Genomic DNA, 16342 nt, shown 5'->3' on the forward strand with positions numbered 1-16342 from the left:
TTGTTTTGTTTCCCTCTTGAACACATTCCAAAGTTTACCTGTAACTCTCCATTCTGTTTGTTTTAAGTGTCCATTCTTTTTGAAAAAAACTGTCCATTCTTAAAAAGAATGGACAGTTTTCCAAAAAGAATGGACACTTACAGGTAACTTAATGGATTCTTTGAGGAGTTAGCTCAACATTAAGCTATAGAATGGACAACACAAACAAAAGGTTTACGTCACAATCATGTTTTAAAATCAATGTCATTAGAGTTTGTATTTTTCATAATATACCGGTATATGTAAATTCAAACTCCTTTTAACTGCCTTATATGTCAATTCCCCTTCAGGTGCTCCCTGTACATAGAGATGGCCTGTAATGGCATCCTTGGTGTGGGTGGGGACTCCATGATTGGTCCCCCCGACATGAACAGAACCTTCACCCTGAGTCAGGCTGAGATAGCCATATTTGACAGAGAGGTGTATGACTTAATTTTGGATGTGGAAACACTTCATGACATGGCAAAGGTTGTATCATATATAAATAATTCTACTTTGCTACTTTCATCTAATAAATGTTTTTAGACATGACAAGTTTTATTTTTTATATGTATTTACTTTAAGTTTTCAACATTACCCAATGCACTGAAAATAAAGCCACTGAATAGTCATACTCATGGGAATTCATACATAAATGGCTTTGCCTTTTATGCAAATAACAATGTTCAATCCCTAAAGGGAAAAAATTAAAACTAGACAGTTATTTCTAAAATAAATATATATGCATATGCCTTGGTGCAAATGGATTTTGCTCTAACACTTGATGCATCCTCCACATGAAGTATTAAATCCCCATAATAACAGAAAATAAATTAAATTAAACCATTATCTTCAAAATAATTAATTCAATACACAAAAGACAGATGCTCGGAAAAAAGCAAGAAAGAAGGCAAATTAGTTGATAATGGTAAAAAAAATTGAAGATAAGTTCCATGATTAAAATGTGAAAAGGGAGGTAACTCCTTTCTTGCTAGGCAGGTATCTGGGATATATTTGTTAAGAGTAATTTCATTATTATGAATTTGGTAATGTTTTCTTTAAATAGCATTTTAATTTCTTATTTAATATGCAGGCATTTACTTAATTCTGATAAATAAATGTTGATATATTTTTAGTGCCTTATTTTTGCAAACAATTTCCACTACCTCTTGAATTAATTAGTTCAAAAACTTAGAAAAGAAAATCAACATTTAAAGCATTTAATTATGATGATTATAGTAGATTATAATTTCTCTTTTTGACAGCATATGACAGAAGAAACTGAAAGAGGATACCAAGCGTTATACACCGTGAATCATCTGATTAACTCCCTTGACCTCAATGACAGGTCTACATATGCAAAGTTAGTTATGTAGATGCACAATGTATCTACTTGTTTTATTAGAAATTGTTTCATTAATGAACCATTTTTCCAATACCAAGTCTTTATGAAAAGCTACAGATAGATTTCCTAATTATATTAAATTCAACAATGAAAGTGAAGCTTTAGAAAAAAGAGTTATAAAGGTGTAGGAACATAAACTGGATCAACTCTTATTTATAGCAAAACTGGAAAAAAAATTGTTAGATAGAAGCAAAGAACTAGGTTCATTTTATGCATGAAATGACCCTATCTACAAACAATCAACTGTCAAATGTGGGACTCATTTCAAACTTTAATATGAAAAAGTAATAGTTATAGACTGTGTGAATTGACACACCTATATATGAATCATGTTTAAATCCAAGAGTAGGGTTATGGAAATTTAACTGTGAAGTAAAAATGATATTAAATATGAAATAAGTGCTTATGTTTGGGTGTGTATGAGGATAATAACCATCCCTTTTTGCTTATGCAAATAATCACTAACTCTGTGTTGGTTATCACCTCCCATACACACCAAGATTAAAAAAAAAAACAAACTTCTGGAACAATTTTTTTTATTAGAGCTCATCAGATTGCAGAGAAGTTTTTTCAACAAAGAAATGGAGAGAGTCAGCATGTGATGTATGCCATGGGACATGCCCACATGGACTCTGGTAAGATCATTTCCATATTAATACCTAATCAAGATTACTTTCTAGACAGTTTAATTAATAAGACAGTCATGCATTTTAGGCTGATATTCTGTCAGTTCCATCATTTCGAAAACATTCCCTCTTATGAAAAACCGTTTTGATATCCTGATATAACTATACCATGCCATACATGTATATGTATACATCAGGGTTCACCATGGGCTGTTTAACGTGGCGGCCCCGCCACAGTTAAATTCCTTAGCGCCACAGTTAAAAAATCAGCGCCATAGTTCCGCCACAGTTAAAATTTTAGCGCCACAGTAAGATCGTCGTCGTCCGTAAGATAAATATATAAATTTGTAAACCAAATGAACCTCCAAATTATGTACCGTTTTCCAGTTTCTAATGCTAAACCATTAATTTACTCTAATTAGGGCCCATTGTTTGGCTTGCACAAGCAATTATCTTCTAAACCTCGGTGGACACTTGAATGAAAAGAGAAAAGCCATTTTTTCCACACATTTCACGTTAATTGCAAATGAAATTTTTAATATTAATTAATTCATGTTTTAATAGTTCTACAGATAACCACTTATCCAAAATTGCTTTGGCACTGCGTGTCAAACATCGCACGTATATCGTAATCATGTATTTTTGCAATGTTGAAAAATAAACGATAGATCCACCAAAATAATATTTTATGACTCTAAACTGCTGAAGTATTTTTTTAATTCACAAATTTTAAGATATTTCAGTCTTCAGGCCGAAAATTGCGAATTTATATAGATGTTAGCGTGATTGTGTGACTTATCAGAATTGCCTCCGTCCTCTAATGAACACTATATAATTTACCTTCTGTAATTTTTTTTAAAGAGGGTTTAATATTGCTTAAAACTTGTTGTTACTGGTACTTTTAGTTTCAGATTTTAAAAGCTAATATTTGTTTATTTATAAGTACATGTACGTATGTGTTTGGGAGGGGGGTTCTTTTTCACAGTATGCATATATTTTGGGAACATCCTAATTTTTGTTTTACACGATGTTTAATTGATATCGTTTAATTACTTTTATTATTAAATTTAATAATCAATTTGCCAAATAATAAATATCATTTGTATATTAAACTATTGATTCATGGGGGTTGTGTGTTTTTCAATTTATTTCGTGGTTCCTTGTCGAATTCGGTTGCAAAATGAACGCGAATATTAGCACTTCGCGTAAGTCTTGCACCACAGTTAAATTTGAAATGATGGAGAACATTGATACATGATACAGTATCTATATATTTACATGCAGTGAAACCTGTCTAATCTGACATGCACTAGAACACAAATTTTGTATCGGAGTAGACAGGTCAGATTGCAAAGTGTAAAGAACATAGAAAAAAGTAAAGTTGGAATTAACATGAAGGTCAGAATTCACAGTGGAACAGACTACACAGGTGTGGGATTAGACAGTTTTTACTGTACTTACATGAAACCTATTAAAAAAGAGTTCTTAATGCATCATATATTTTGCTACAGTATGACATTCTTTCATTTCTACCTGTTAATAATTTCTAGCCTGGTTGTGGCCGTATGCTGAAACCATCAGGAAGTGTGCCAGGAGTTGGTCATGTACCATCAGACTGATGGAGCAGTACCCAGACTTCAATTTCACCTGCTCACAGGTAGGAAAAATCTAACCCAGATCAACTTCACCTGCTCACAGGTAGGAAAAATCTAACCCAGATCAACTTCAGTTGCTCACAGGTATGACAAATCTAACCCAGATCAACTTCATCTGCTCACAGGTATGACAAATCTAACCCAGATCAACTTCACCTTCTCATGGGTAAGTCACATCTAAACTGCAATTCAACTTCATCTGCTCAGAAGTTAAACAAGTTACTCTACAGGTTTAACTTCACCTGTTCACAGGTAAGACAAATCTTCCTAGACTTCAACTTCACTTGCTCACAGGTAAGACAAATCTAACGAAGAATTCAACTTTACTACGTCACAGGTTAAACAGTATTTACCCAATCTTCTACTTCACCTTCTCACAGGTAAGACAAATCTAACCCAGACTTTAACTTCACATGTTCACAGGTAAGATAAATCTACTCCAGACTTCAACTTGACCTACTCACAGGTAAGATAGATCTTAACACAGACTTCAACTTCATCTGCTCACAGGTAAGATAAAAATCTAACCCCAGTCTTGAACTTCACTTGCTGACAGTTAAGACAATTAAGTCAAACCCAGACTTCAACTTTCACCTGCTGACAATTAAGACAAGTCAAACCCAGACTTCAATTTTCATCTGCTCACAAGTAAGAACAATCAATTCTTTTAATATATATGATAAACACTCCCAAAAAAATAAATAAATAAAATAAAATGAATTAAAAAAACCTCAACCCAAGATCTGAATATTTAATATTCATTTGGGGATTTTGTCATACAATGTACATGTACAAATTACCAGTATAAGACTGTAAAATGATAACTGAAGTTTACTGTTTGACTTAGTATTCTACTGAAAGTCCTGTGGTGGTGTAAAACATAGTAGCAGCTGTTGGGGAACCATATTCCAGGTGTAATGAGGTTCCAACAACATCAATGAGTAATAAATAAGTTTCATAATTTTCTTAATTTCTATTGACAGGCTCAGCAGTATGAATGGGTGAAAGACCATTATCCAGGACTGTACACACAAATCAAGGATTTTGTTAAGAAAGGCAGGTTTATTCCTGTTGGAGGCACTTGGGTAGAAATGGTGAGTTTATTTATGTAGTGATCGAGAGCTGAGTATAAATAATGACTTAATGTACATTGTGATATTTAGAATGAAACGGGGATTCAGCACAGTCAGTGTACACTTCAATATATATTAATTACAATAAAATGCCAGATGACAAAAAAATGAAATGGTAATTTATATGAAATTAAAGCTTCAGAATTAGGGTAAACTCTTCCAAGTCAAATTTTAAGTCAAGCAATGTCATCCAACAATAATGTTCCTTGCAGGATGGGAACTTGCCAAGTGGTGAAGCCTTTGTTCGTCAGTTTCTGTATGGACAGAGATACTTCATGCAGGAATTCAACAAAAAATGTGCAGAGGTAATGATATCATCCAACTTTAAACCTACAAATGTTATTTTCAGTGGTTTGATTTATTTGTACTAGTATTTCACTCATGCACTGTGATAATTAAATAAAGATTCTTTGAAAGTCTCATTAAATTTTATTCAGTGCTATAGGAGGTTTTGCGAATAAGAGATGGGTACCCCTGATAAAATAGAAAGAATGGCAGTTTCCATGTTTTGCTGTGGTAAACCCCAAAGCATTGCATTAATTGATGACTACCCCCAAATGTAATTGACATACAGATGGACACACCTATCACTATATACCTCCTTCTTGAAAAGTGGGGGTATAATAATATGATAATATATATAATATATAATAATATGTACATGTACATTTATTTACATACGTGTGGGTATTAAATCACCATGCAGTGATGCATGTAGGTGAAGATTTGAATCTTTAAACTGACACAATAAAAGATTTATAGGCTTGTGTATCACATGCATGCATATAAATCAATCAATTGCACTGTATGGTTAAATGATTGATACAAAGTAACCACGGTATATTTTTTAATATAAGATACAGTCAGATCTCATTATCTTGAACTTCATAGGGCTGAGAAAAAACTTTGAGATATCTCAGGATTTGATATATCAAGGTTAAAAAAAAGCGAATTGGGCTTCCAACTTACTCTGATATATATCCATGGTATTTGAGATACAGTGTTATTGGTGTTTGAGATACCAAAGTTTAACTGTATATACAACATGTATTTGTCTATCTACTTAGAAATAATAACACACATGAATTTCCATTAATCTTTTTCTCTGAAGATATATGTATTTTACATATGTTATTTATTTTTTACATTCATTTATCGTCCTTCTAATTATAAACTGAATTACAATGTACATTTGAATATATTTTCTCCAGTTTTGGTTACCCGACACATTTGGCTACTCCCCTCAGCTGCCCCAGATCATGAAGATGTTTGGAATTTCTAGGTTCCTGACCCAGAAAATCAGCTGGAGTCTGGTCAATAAGTTCCCTGTAAGTCAGTGTGTAGAATGTAAAGGACATAAGTACATGTATTGAAGTAAGGTGTCTTTATAAATGCTTGAGTGACTTTGAGATACAAAATGAAATAAATTTCTTTATATGCATGTCTTTTTTAAACTTTCAGCACCATACATTTTGGTGGGAGGGGATAAATGGATCCCAAGTTCTGACTCATTTTCCTCCAGGGGATTCCTATGAAATGAAAGGCAAAGTAGAGGAGGTGAATTTGTTACTAGCTTTACATCATAATATCTTATTAATAATCAGTTTTTAAGTAATGGTAAGGAGACAAAACATCAGAAGTAAATAATCTTTATTTCAAGGGGTTATGAGATATGCTGAATTATCATGATAGCTAATAGGCATTCATCAATGACAATATATAAGAGTATTAGATAAAATATAAAAATGAAAAGACAGATATTGATTTGTCATTTTCATCAAGTGCTGCCTTGATATTACTGTAAAGTGCTGCTTTGATATTACTGTAAAGTCTGCCTTGATATTGCTGTAAAGTGCTGCCTTGATATTACTGTAAAGTGCTGCCTTGATATTACTGTAAAGTGCTGCCTTGATATTACTGTAAAGTGCTGCCTTGATATTACTGTAAAGTCTGCCTTGATATTACTGTAAAGTCTGCCTTGATATTACTGTAAAGTGCTGCCTTGATATTACTTTAAAGTCTCCCTTGATATTACTGTAAAGTGCTGCCTTGATTTTACTGTAAAGTGCTGCCTTGATAGTACTGTAAAGTCTGCCTTGATGTTACTGTAAAGTGCTGCCTTGATATTACTTTAAAGTCTCCCTTGATATTACTGTAAAGTGCTGCCTTGATTTTACTGTAAAGTGCTGCCTTGATAGTACTGTAAAGTCTGCCTTGATATTACTGTAAAGTCTGCCTTGATATTACTGTAAAGTCTGCCTTGATATTACCGTAAAGTCTGCCTTGATATTACTGTAAAGTCTGCCTTGATATTACTTCTAGATATCAAAGAAATTTTCCATTTCAGTAACACTGACATATTTATTTAATAGAGAGAATTTTTTTAAGAATTCTTTGTAAAAGTTTTCCTCATTGTTATCGATCTCTTTAGTACAAATAGGCCATGTGATTGTATTTGTTACTGATTTATGATATTAAACAAATTTTCTTGACAAAGCCATTTGACAAATCTTGTTACTGAACATGGTCTCTAACAATAAAAACGAAAACAAAACTCCAATGTTTTAAAATAAGACTATATTTTTAAAAGGATACAAAATGATAGTTATACAAATTTATATTACAGGTTCTGAGAACAATTAAGAATTTCAAAGACAAAGGTCGCTCAGGCAAAAGTGTGTACTTGTTTGGTTATGGAGATGGAGGAAATGGACCATCGTAAGTTATCAGAATATGTTACCATGTCTAACAACATTAGTGAGGTTCATGTCAAAACATGACTCCCTGTTAGGAAATTTATAAGAAATTGAATTTTTGTTTGCAATATAGGCATGGAAATGGATGGAATATTGAAAATATTGTGTGTTTTTCAAAGATATTCTGCTCACATTTTTTAAAGCATGCTGATAACAATTGCACAAAAAAGCAAGCATATGCTAACTTTGTCTCCGAGAAGTTCCAACTAATTAAGGAAGTATTAACTGGATTTAACAAATTACAGATAAAAAAGGGAATTTGATTGTCCCCAGTGGTTAACTTTATCAATATTTACTGTATAATAAAAACAATTCTTCAGAGAGGACATGCTGCTAAGGATGCAGAGACTGAAAGATACAGATGGCCTCCCTAAAATACAACAGAAAACACCACAGGAATATTTCTCTGATGTAGAAAGAGAGGATCTTGGGAATTTGTGTCGTTGGAGAGGAGAACTTTATCTAGAGTTGCATAATGGAACCTACACAACACATGCCAAAGTCAGTTAATTCTCACATTTGTCATTGATCAAACTGTAATATTAGAGCTTATTTAGGAGGAGTTGTGAATTTATGAACAGAAGTGTTTAAAAACACATGTGTCACCTGCAATGATAGTTTGACTCATCAAAGCCTGATGGACAAACAATGAACAAACTGTTCATTATAAGTCTGCCTTTCTCTAGAACTGACACCAAAACAGTTGAAATATTCTATTCTTATGACCTTTTTCAGTAATTTGATTCATATGTCAAAGAATCAAGAAGATGCAGAACCATGCTTTTTACTCTATTACTAATTTTGCAGGTAAAGAAGATGAATCGTTTTTGTGAGTTTCGTCTCCATGATGTAGAATTTCTATCATCTGTTGCTAACATTCTGTCCATGCAACACAAAGGCTCATTCAAATCCCCAACAAATGAACTCCTAAGGCTGTGGAAGCTCCTCCTTCTCAATCAGTTTCATGATGTCCTACCAGGCTCCTCTATTGGAATGGTAAGTTTATCAGTTTAACAGGTATATTGTTATAAAAGATACCATATTAACTGGAACATTATGTAGTTTGTAAAATGTTGAAGATAAGTAAATTTACAATGGCTAGTCATTGATGAATGTAAAGTTGTTTTCATTAATTATTTCTAGGTTTATGATGATGCTCATCAGTACTATGATGGTAAGATTAAGATAAATTAAATTTGCAATATAAAGTGTAAGTTCCTTAGTCATGAAGTATATTTTGTCTAGATCCATGTCCTTATATTCCTTCTACTTTCTTGTTGGAACCAGGGGTCGAAATTAATGGGAAATACTCGCTAAATGCGAATTAAAAACAGAAATAACAAGTTAAAAGCGACCTGTGGTCGCCAACTTTTGCGAGAAAAAAAAATAGTCTTTTTCGGATTTTTTTTTAGTTTATTCCAGGTATGTGCAATTAACATTGCCTCACACCCGGGGCTACCATTTTTGGGGGTCGGGCTAGTGATTTTATGCACAGAGGTAGCCCCTCGATCTAGTAAAAATTAAAATTACCCATGTAATACATGAAAAGCACTACAGGTATTTTTATTAACTTTTTTCCTCTCAAAATTCTCAAACAATGAAAACTTTCCAGATAGCATGCTCTTATAGTTCGTAAATCTCCATAATCTTATCATGTTGTAAATTTTGAGTTATCATGTTGTAAAGGATGACTGCACTTAAGGACATGCGAAACTTGCGACATAATAAACTTTCAAAACAAGCATTTTTCTTTTCATTGCAAGAATGGTCAATATCCAATGTACAACTTTATGTAATTACGTTTAATAAAAGTGTGTATTTATGAAGTTCGAATGTGTTATCAAAGGCAGGGGTCATCACAATTTCTTGAATCTCCGTTCGATAATGAGGACGCCCACTTTTTTTACTGACTTCATACATAGTCAGCGCATGTTTGTCTATTGTTCTACGTTTAACAGTAGTTGTATATTTGCATAAATAATAATGTGTCAAAAGGAGATTAATAGACAAATATGCGCTCATGGTTAAAAAGAGAAAAAACTGCTTCTTCTTACATTCGCTCTCTGTGTTGTAACCAAGGGTTGTGACATGTTGAATATTATAATTCACCACGTGATTTCTTACCTCAGGTAACTTTGTGAATACTAAACTCCGTCACGTGACTTGTAAGGTAGCATGTTTTGTGCTAACTGGGACTTGTTTTCAAACACGTTAAGTCATCTGGCATTGATATAAAATCTGCTTTAATTACATGGACGTGCTCATATTGTTAATTTCGTTTTGAAACCTTTGTCAGTAGTGTATTTGTGCCATATAGAATGGAGAGGGAGATGGGAAAGAGTGATCACGTTCCTTATTTCAAACATGTCATTGTTATTTATCTAGTCTAATTTTAGACCCATTCTTACAATGTTCGCTCCACCTCTCATGCATTTCTTCTGTTCAATCAAGGGCAGGTAAGTGTAAATTCTCTATATTTGGAAAGCACTAAGGACAAAAAACTTTGACTCATTTTATTGTATCACAGTCTAAAATCATTTTAAGATTTAAATTTGGTTCCAAATTGACTGGATTCTTTAATAAATATACAAAAGTAAAATAAGGTTTAAATATAAAAGCAACAGAAGCAACCGAAAAAGACCCAAAAACCGGCGTTAAGTGCAGTCATCCTTTTGCATTTACCTCCCCCTAGTAAATTCAAAATTTACAACATGATAATCTTATCCATTTTGCAGTACTACCTGACTTATTTACTTCCAAAAACGATCGTTTTTTCCTAATCCGAATTTCCTCCATTCCTTTGTTTATGGTAAATGCATGTAGATATCCCATTTGCGATCCCTTAATTAACTAGAGAAAAAGTCTTATGTGATTTGCAAAAAATATATTTCAAGAGTATTTAATGATTTAAGATGAAAAAAAAATATGAAAGATAATTTATTTTTCAATTATCTTTTTTTTTTATTTTCAATCATAATTGATTTATATACGATTCAATTTTTCTATTGAAAATTAAACTTTCAATTTAAAAAAAGAATGACCTTAAGACCCTGACTTTTTCAACAATAAACTATTTTTCTTTCATTGTTAGCTACTTTCCCCCCCTATGTTTGAGCTAGTAACTTTTTACTTGGGGCTACTAGTCTGTGGGCTAGTGCTTGATTTTTTTAATTCCACACCCCTGTATCCGGTCAGATTTCACCTTGTATAAAATGACCTTTATACTCACATGGTGTAAATTAGTTTTCTGTGAAATCATTGAAATAATTCCTATGTTAATTACTATGAGATGAAAAAAATGCTAGTGAAAGTTCAATATTGCTAGTAAAAAATAATTCCACTAGCTAAAATTTGCTAGTGGTCAAAAAAGTTAATTTCAATCCCTGGGAACATGGCAGATACTTTGTCTGTCTGTTCGTACTTCTGTCTGGAAATAGTCACACTTTCATAAAATCCATCTTTAGTTGAGACATAAGTTCCCTTGACACTTGTTAACTCAGATGAGCAAGAAACTTGAGTAAGCTTTCTTTGATGTCAGTTTTCTTTAAATTTCTTTCTGTCTGGAAGTAGGCACTTTCATAAATGGTAGCCCAAACATTGGTTAATCAGATGAGTTAAAAACTGAAGTAAGCTTTTCCTATCAATTTTTTCATCTGTCTATATACATGTATCTTGAATCTTTTCATTTTCAAAATAATCAAAAACAACAGACCATTTCAGACACACAATACATGAAAGTAACTGCATAACGTAAAAAGAATTCAAAAATACATCTTAATTGTTCCCCTGGAAGTTAATTTATACATTGTATAAAATATAGTGTGGAAGTTTGTAACAGAACTATATACGTTGCAGCAGGTCATCATGACCCATGTGTTCCTTTTTCAAAATAAGATTTTGTCAAGTTAATGGTGAAATGATATATGATACAGTATGAAAAATGTCTGTTATAGTTTAATATAATCTTTAAAAGCATTCATATACATGTAGTATGCCTAAGTATGGTTACATGTATGTAACAACAACATGTCACATTTGATTTTGAAGAATTAATCAACCTTTATTTCCCATCATGAACATTTAAATTATTCAATTACAAAATGAATATTTTATTTGAAAATGGTGTCGATTCTTTTCTTTTTTTTTAAAAGTTGTTGTTAGTGATGCCTGGCTTGGTATACATATATGAATATTATATCAGAATTAATCTATATTTTCTTGTATAGATTTGATAAAGGTTGGTCACTGAAAACCTAGCTCCCAAAATATAACAAATCAAATATAGCAAATCAAAGCATGTTTTAATGCTAAAAGCAAACAACAACAAGCAAATTCAAAGAATTGTGGTCCCCCGCTTTCGGTGTCTTAGTGGATGGGATGCCATTATTTATGGCATATTGTAACTGTCTTGTTTGTGTGTCCTGTCTTGTCTGTGCATTATACAAAAAAGATATAAATTACTGAATTAATAACAGTTATGGCAAAGATTATAGCTTCTCAAAACTACATCAAACTTCAAGATCAAGGTCATGAGGTCAAATATCATAATAAAATCCTAAAGTTCTTGTCACAAGTAATGCACATGTGAAAAATATATCAAAAGCCAGAGTATACAATCAGAATGGTCTTGAAACAGGTAATGCACATGTCAATTGTAAATGCCAAATCTTCTCTCAATCAAACATTATAAGCAATATTAAGTTTTTGAAAAGTAGGTCAAACTTCAAGGTCATGGTATTAAAAATCAAAGTTCATTTGGAAATGATTGTCACAGGTAATGCATGTTTCAAATAGGATTGCCTTATCTTTGCTCCTTCAAAAGTTAGCAACACTGATGAAATGTTTGAAAAATAGGTCAAACTTGAAGTTCAAGGTCAGGGGGTCAAAAATCATAGCATGCTCAGAAACATCTTCTCACTAGTATTGCACATGTCAAATATGAAAGCCCTATCTATTCTCAATCAAAAGTTATAAGCAAAGATAAAAATTTCGAAAAGTAGGTCAAACTCCAAGGTCATGGGGTCAAGGGGTAAAAACCATAGTACGTTTGGAAAGGTCTTGTCACAGGTAATACACATGTCAAATATGAAAGCCATATCTCTTCTCAATCCAAAGTTACATGTATAAGGACAGATAAGATTTTTGAAAGGTAGGTCAAAATTCAAGGTCAAGGTCACAGGGTCAGAAATAGTATTTTTGGAAAGGTCTTGTCACAGGTTAAATAAATATGTAATATGAAATCCCTATCTTTTCTCATTCAAAAGCCATGGCCAATTTAAAGTAATGTTAAAATTTTTGAAAAGTAGGTTAAACTTCAAGGTCAAGGTGTCAAAAATCTTAGTAAATTTGGAAAGGTCTTGTCACAGGTAATAAACATATAAAATATGAAAGCCTTATCTCTTCTCATTCAAAAGTTGTAACCAAATTGAAGTTTTTGTGACAGACAGACTGACATGGACAGCTAGACAGCTAGACACATGGACAGACTGACAGACTAACAGATAGACAGACTGACAGACAGACAAATGAGATTTAATGTCCTCTTGGATTCGCGAAAGCGGGGGACAACAACAACAAAGCCAACTCAATAATACCTTTCATACCTAATAGATATCGGTATTTTACAGTTAATATTACAACAGAGAGGTTAAATTTGCCATTATGAAATACATTGTAAGTATGGTATTGCCCAAGACAGCCAAGAAAGTAAACCTTTATATCTTCAAATAACAGTTTGAAATATTTTGGATGCTCAATTTTACTGATTACATATAATTCATCCTATTTCCAAAAAAAACAAAACAAAACAAAACAAAGCAAAAAAAAAAAAAAAAAAAAAAAAATGGGTTCAAAAATACTTCTGAGTATGCATGGAAATTTACATGAAAACAACACTTTGCCAGGTTTATAAATTCTGTACAATAAATGGACAAATGGTATATAACATTGAAAATACACTAAATCACTGTGACCTTCTAGAAATAGTCCCCTGGCAAGCATTTCTTATCTTTGGAGCAAATAACCCCAATTTTGTGAAAAGCACAAACTAATGATTGAATGTGCTAGTATGCGCAAAATCAATGCACACAGGACAGTTGTCCATTAGAATTCAACATATTCCATCACCTCAAGAATGTTTTTGAGATGATGGCGACTGATAAACTTCTATTTTTATTGTATACAGGGAAATCTTTGCCCCTGTTTTATTTTCACCCCTTTCGCCCTAATCACAGGTGGGTAAATTTAAAATGGGGTGAATCCAAAGAACACAGTATAATTTCTAAAACAAAATTGTGACTTGGCGAATTTAAAATGGGGCAAAATTGTTCGCAAGTGCGAATGGGCAAAAATAAATGGGGCGAAAATAACCCTGTATACTGTAACATGTTGCAACATATTGTATCATAACTTTCTGTATGGTTTAGTGTTAGTACAATATTGAATATTTATATGGTGAAAATGTTTGCTGATAACTGTTTGATGCAGGGTCACAGATTTTTGAAGATTAGCATTTTTTGTCCTGGTCTCTTTGTAAAACAATATGGTATATGTCATATATTACTTATTAAGCAAGGCAATATTGAGATACTGTAATAGCTAGATCTTGATCTTAAACATTCTTGTGTCAGTGTTTTAAAATGTTTTGTAAAATGTCCCATTGAATTACAATAAAAAGGACTCTTATAATTGCAAGTTGCTATAATGATGTTTCACAGTAAAAAAACAAAATGTGCTTGTGAAACACTGATGCCCCCGTATAGCAGCTTAATGGCGAAGGTTAAAGTTTCTCAAATGCAAGTCAAACTCCTGGTCAAAAGATAAAAAAATGTTGGTACCCAAAGAAAGATTAAATTTTTTCAAAAGTAAGTAAAATATCAAGGTCACAAGTGATACACATGTTTTTGGTATCCATAAGAAGGTCTTGTCACAAGGAATATACATGTGAGGTATGAAAGCCCTAGCACCATGTGTTCAAAAGTTATGGCCAAGGTTAAAGTCTGATAAAATTTAGCAAAAGTGGGTCAAACTCCAAGGTCAAGGTCAAAAGGTCAAATTTGATGGTACACAATGAAAGGTCTTGTCACAAGGAGTACACATGTGAAATATGAAAGCCATAGCTCTAACCAATCAAAAGTTATGAGCAAGGTTAAGGTTTTGCCAAAGGTCAACATGTCCAAAAATTAATTTTTACAATAGCTCCAAAACTATGTGGTTTATAAATTTAAAACTTTTACAGTTTATAAATATATCATTGATTAACAGACAGAAAGTATCACTTGATAACAAATACTTTAAAAAAAACATTTATTGAAAAAAATTCTTTTAAAAAAGGCATATATTTTTAAGAAATACACCTAATTAATTCCATACTTTTAGTGAAAGCCATCATTGCAGAAACAATATATGTTTATCAATGAAGGGCAAGTTGGACATCGATAGCCTCTGGAAAGTTGTTTTCCCTGTTTATTTTGTCCAAATGTTAAGATTTGAAACCGAAAGTACATGGCAAATGGCGGATTTTATAGGGGTCTTGTCTTTATACATGTCATGCTTTCAATAACAGCCTTTCAGAGACCATTCACGTCCAACTTGCCCTTCATTAATAAACATATATTATTTCTGCAATGACGTTTTTCACTAAAATACAGAATTAAGCAGGTGCATTTTTTTTAAATATGCAAATTTTTTGAAATTTTTTTTCTCAAAAAATATATTTTTTTTAAATATTTGTTTTCAAATGATACTTTCTATCTGTTTATCAATGATATATTTATAAACTGTAAAAGTTTTAACCTTATACCTCACATAGTTTTGGAGCTATTGTAAAAATAAATTTTTGGACATCTTGACCTTTGGCAAAACCTTAAAGTTTTTTCAGACAAACAGACAGCTAGACAATTGGCTAGACAGACAGACAGACGGACAGGGCAAAAGCTATAACTCGGTCATAACCTATATATAACTCGGTTATAACGAAGTCACTAGGACCTGTGAAATTACTTCGCTATATATTAGTAATTCGTTATATCCATATAAGAAATTCGTTATAGCTAGGGATCCAAGAAAAATTTGCTATATCCGCGTTCGTACTAAACGAGTTTTACTGTATGCCCCCGAATCTTCGATTACGGGGGCATAAATATGTGCTCATAGATGGCGATGTATTCAGCAAGTCTTTGATAAAAAAAAGTAATTATCAGAACAAAAGTATTTGTACTGGATTCTTTAATTACTAGTATTTGAAAATGTATATTTGCAAATGCTTTCCTTCATAAAAACCCGCACCAAAGGTTGTCTGATCAGTGTGTATCTTTCACCAGATAGTTGCAATTTTTTCAAGTGACCGCAAGTCTGTAAACTGATTACCTCATATTCCACAATTCTATACTTAAATACACATTCCACTTATATCTAGTGATCAATTTGTTTCAACTGATGACTTACTACATATATTTAATTTTCATCACTCTACCACGAAACACAGTAACAAAGAGGTTGTCTCTGGTGTCTACAAATAAACCCCACGGAAAGTATAGATGATCACAGTTATCAATGTAATGGAGGAACTGTCCGTCCTGGTCTAGGATGTGGACACAGTCATTGTTATTGTCTGCTATCAGGATCTGAGCTTGACTGTCTGTAGTGATACCCCTTGGATCGAATGCTTCTTTGGTAGTAGAGGGATGACCAGTGTATCTAAATCGGAGTTTCCCTGCCTGATTGACCACCACTACAGCTTTGGCCCCAT

At 32.6% G+C, this 16342-nt stretch overlaps 1 protein-coding gene across 1 annotated transcript in view; it reads left to right on the plus strand.

Moving 5' to 3' along the window:
* The window catches only part of LOC133185594 (alpha-mannosidase 2C1-like), a 58938-nt gene that overhangs the window by 2898 nt on the left and 39698 nt on the right, over positions 1-16342 (plus strand). Inside the window, exons 5-16 of the mRNA XM_061320903.1 lie at positions 330-507; positions 1284-1381; positions 1967-2058; positions 3600-3706; positions 4688-4798; positions 5050-5142; positions 6049-6165; positions 6299-6394; positions 7464-7555; positions 7914-8094; positions 8401-8589; positions 8737-8767. Coding sequence (XP_061176887.1) covers positions 330-507; positions 1284-1381; positions 1967-2058; positions 3600-3706; positions 4688-4798; positions 5050-5142; positions 6049-6165; positions 6299-6394; positions 7464-7555; positions 7914-8094; positions 8401-8589; positions 8737-8767 — 1385 coding nt within the window. The remainder of the gene's footprint in view (positions 1-329; positions 508-1283; positions 1382-1966; positions 2059-3599; positions 3707-4687; positions 4799-5049; positions 5143-6048; positions 6166-6298; positions 6395-7463; positions 7556-7913; positions 8095-8400; positions 8590-8736; positions 8768-16342) is intronic.

Source organism: Saccostrea echinata, unplaced genomic scaffold, assembly GCF_033153115.1.
Source record: "Saccostrea echinata isolate AGI-Se365-2 ecotype Australia unplaced genomic scaffold, CSIRO_AGI_Sech_v1 ptg000012l, whole genome shotgun sequence".
Classification (NCBI taxonomy): Eukaryota; Metazoa; Mollusca; class Bivalvia; order Ostreida; family Ostreidae; genus Saccostrea; species Saccostrea echinata.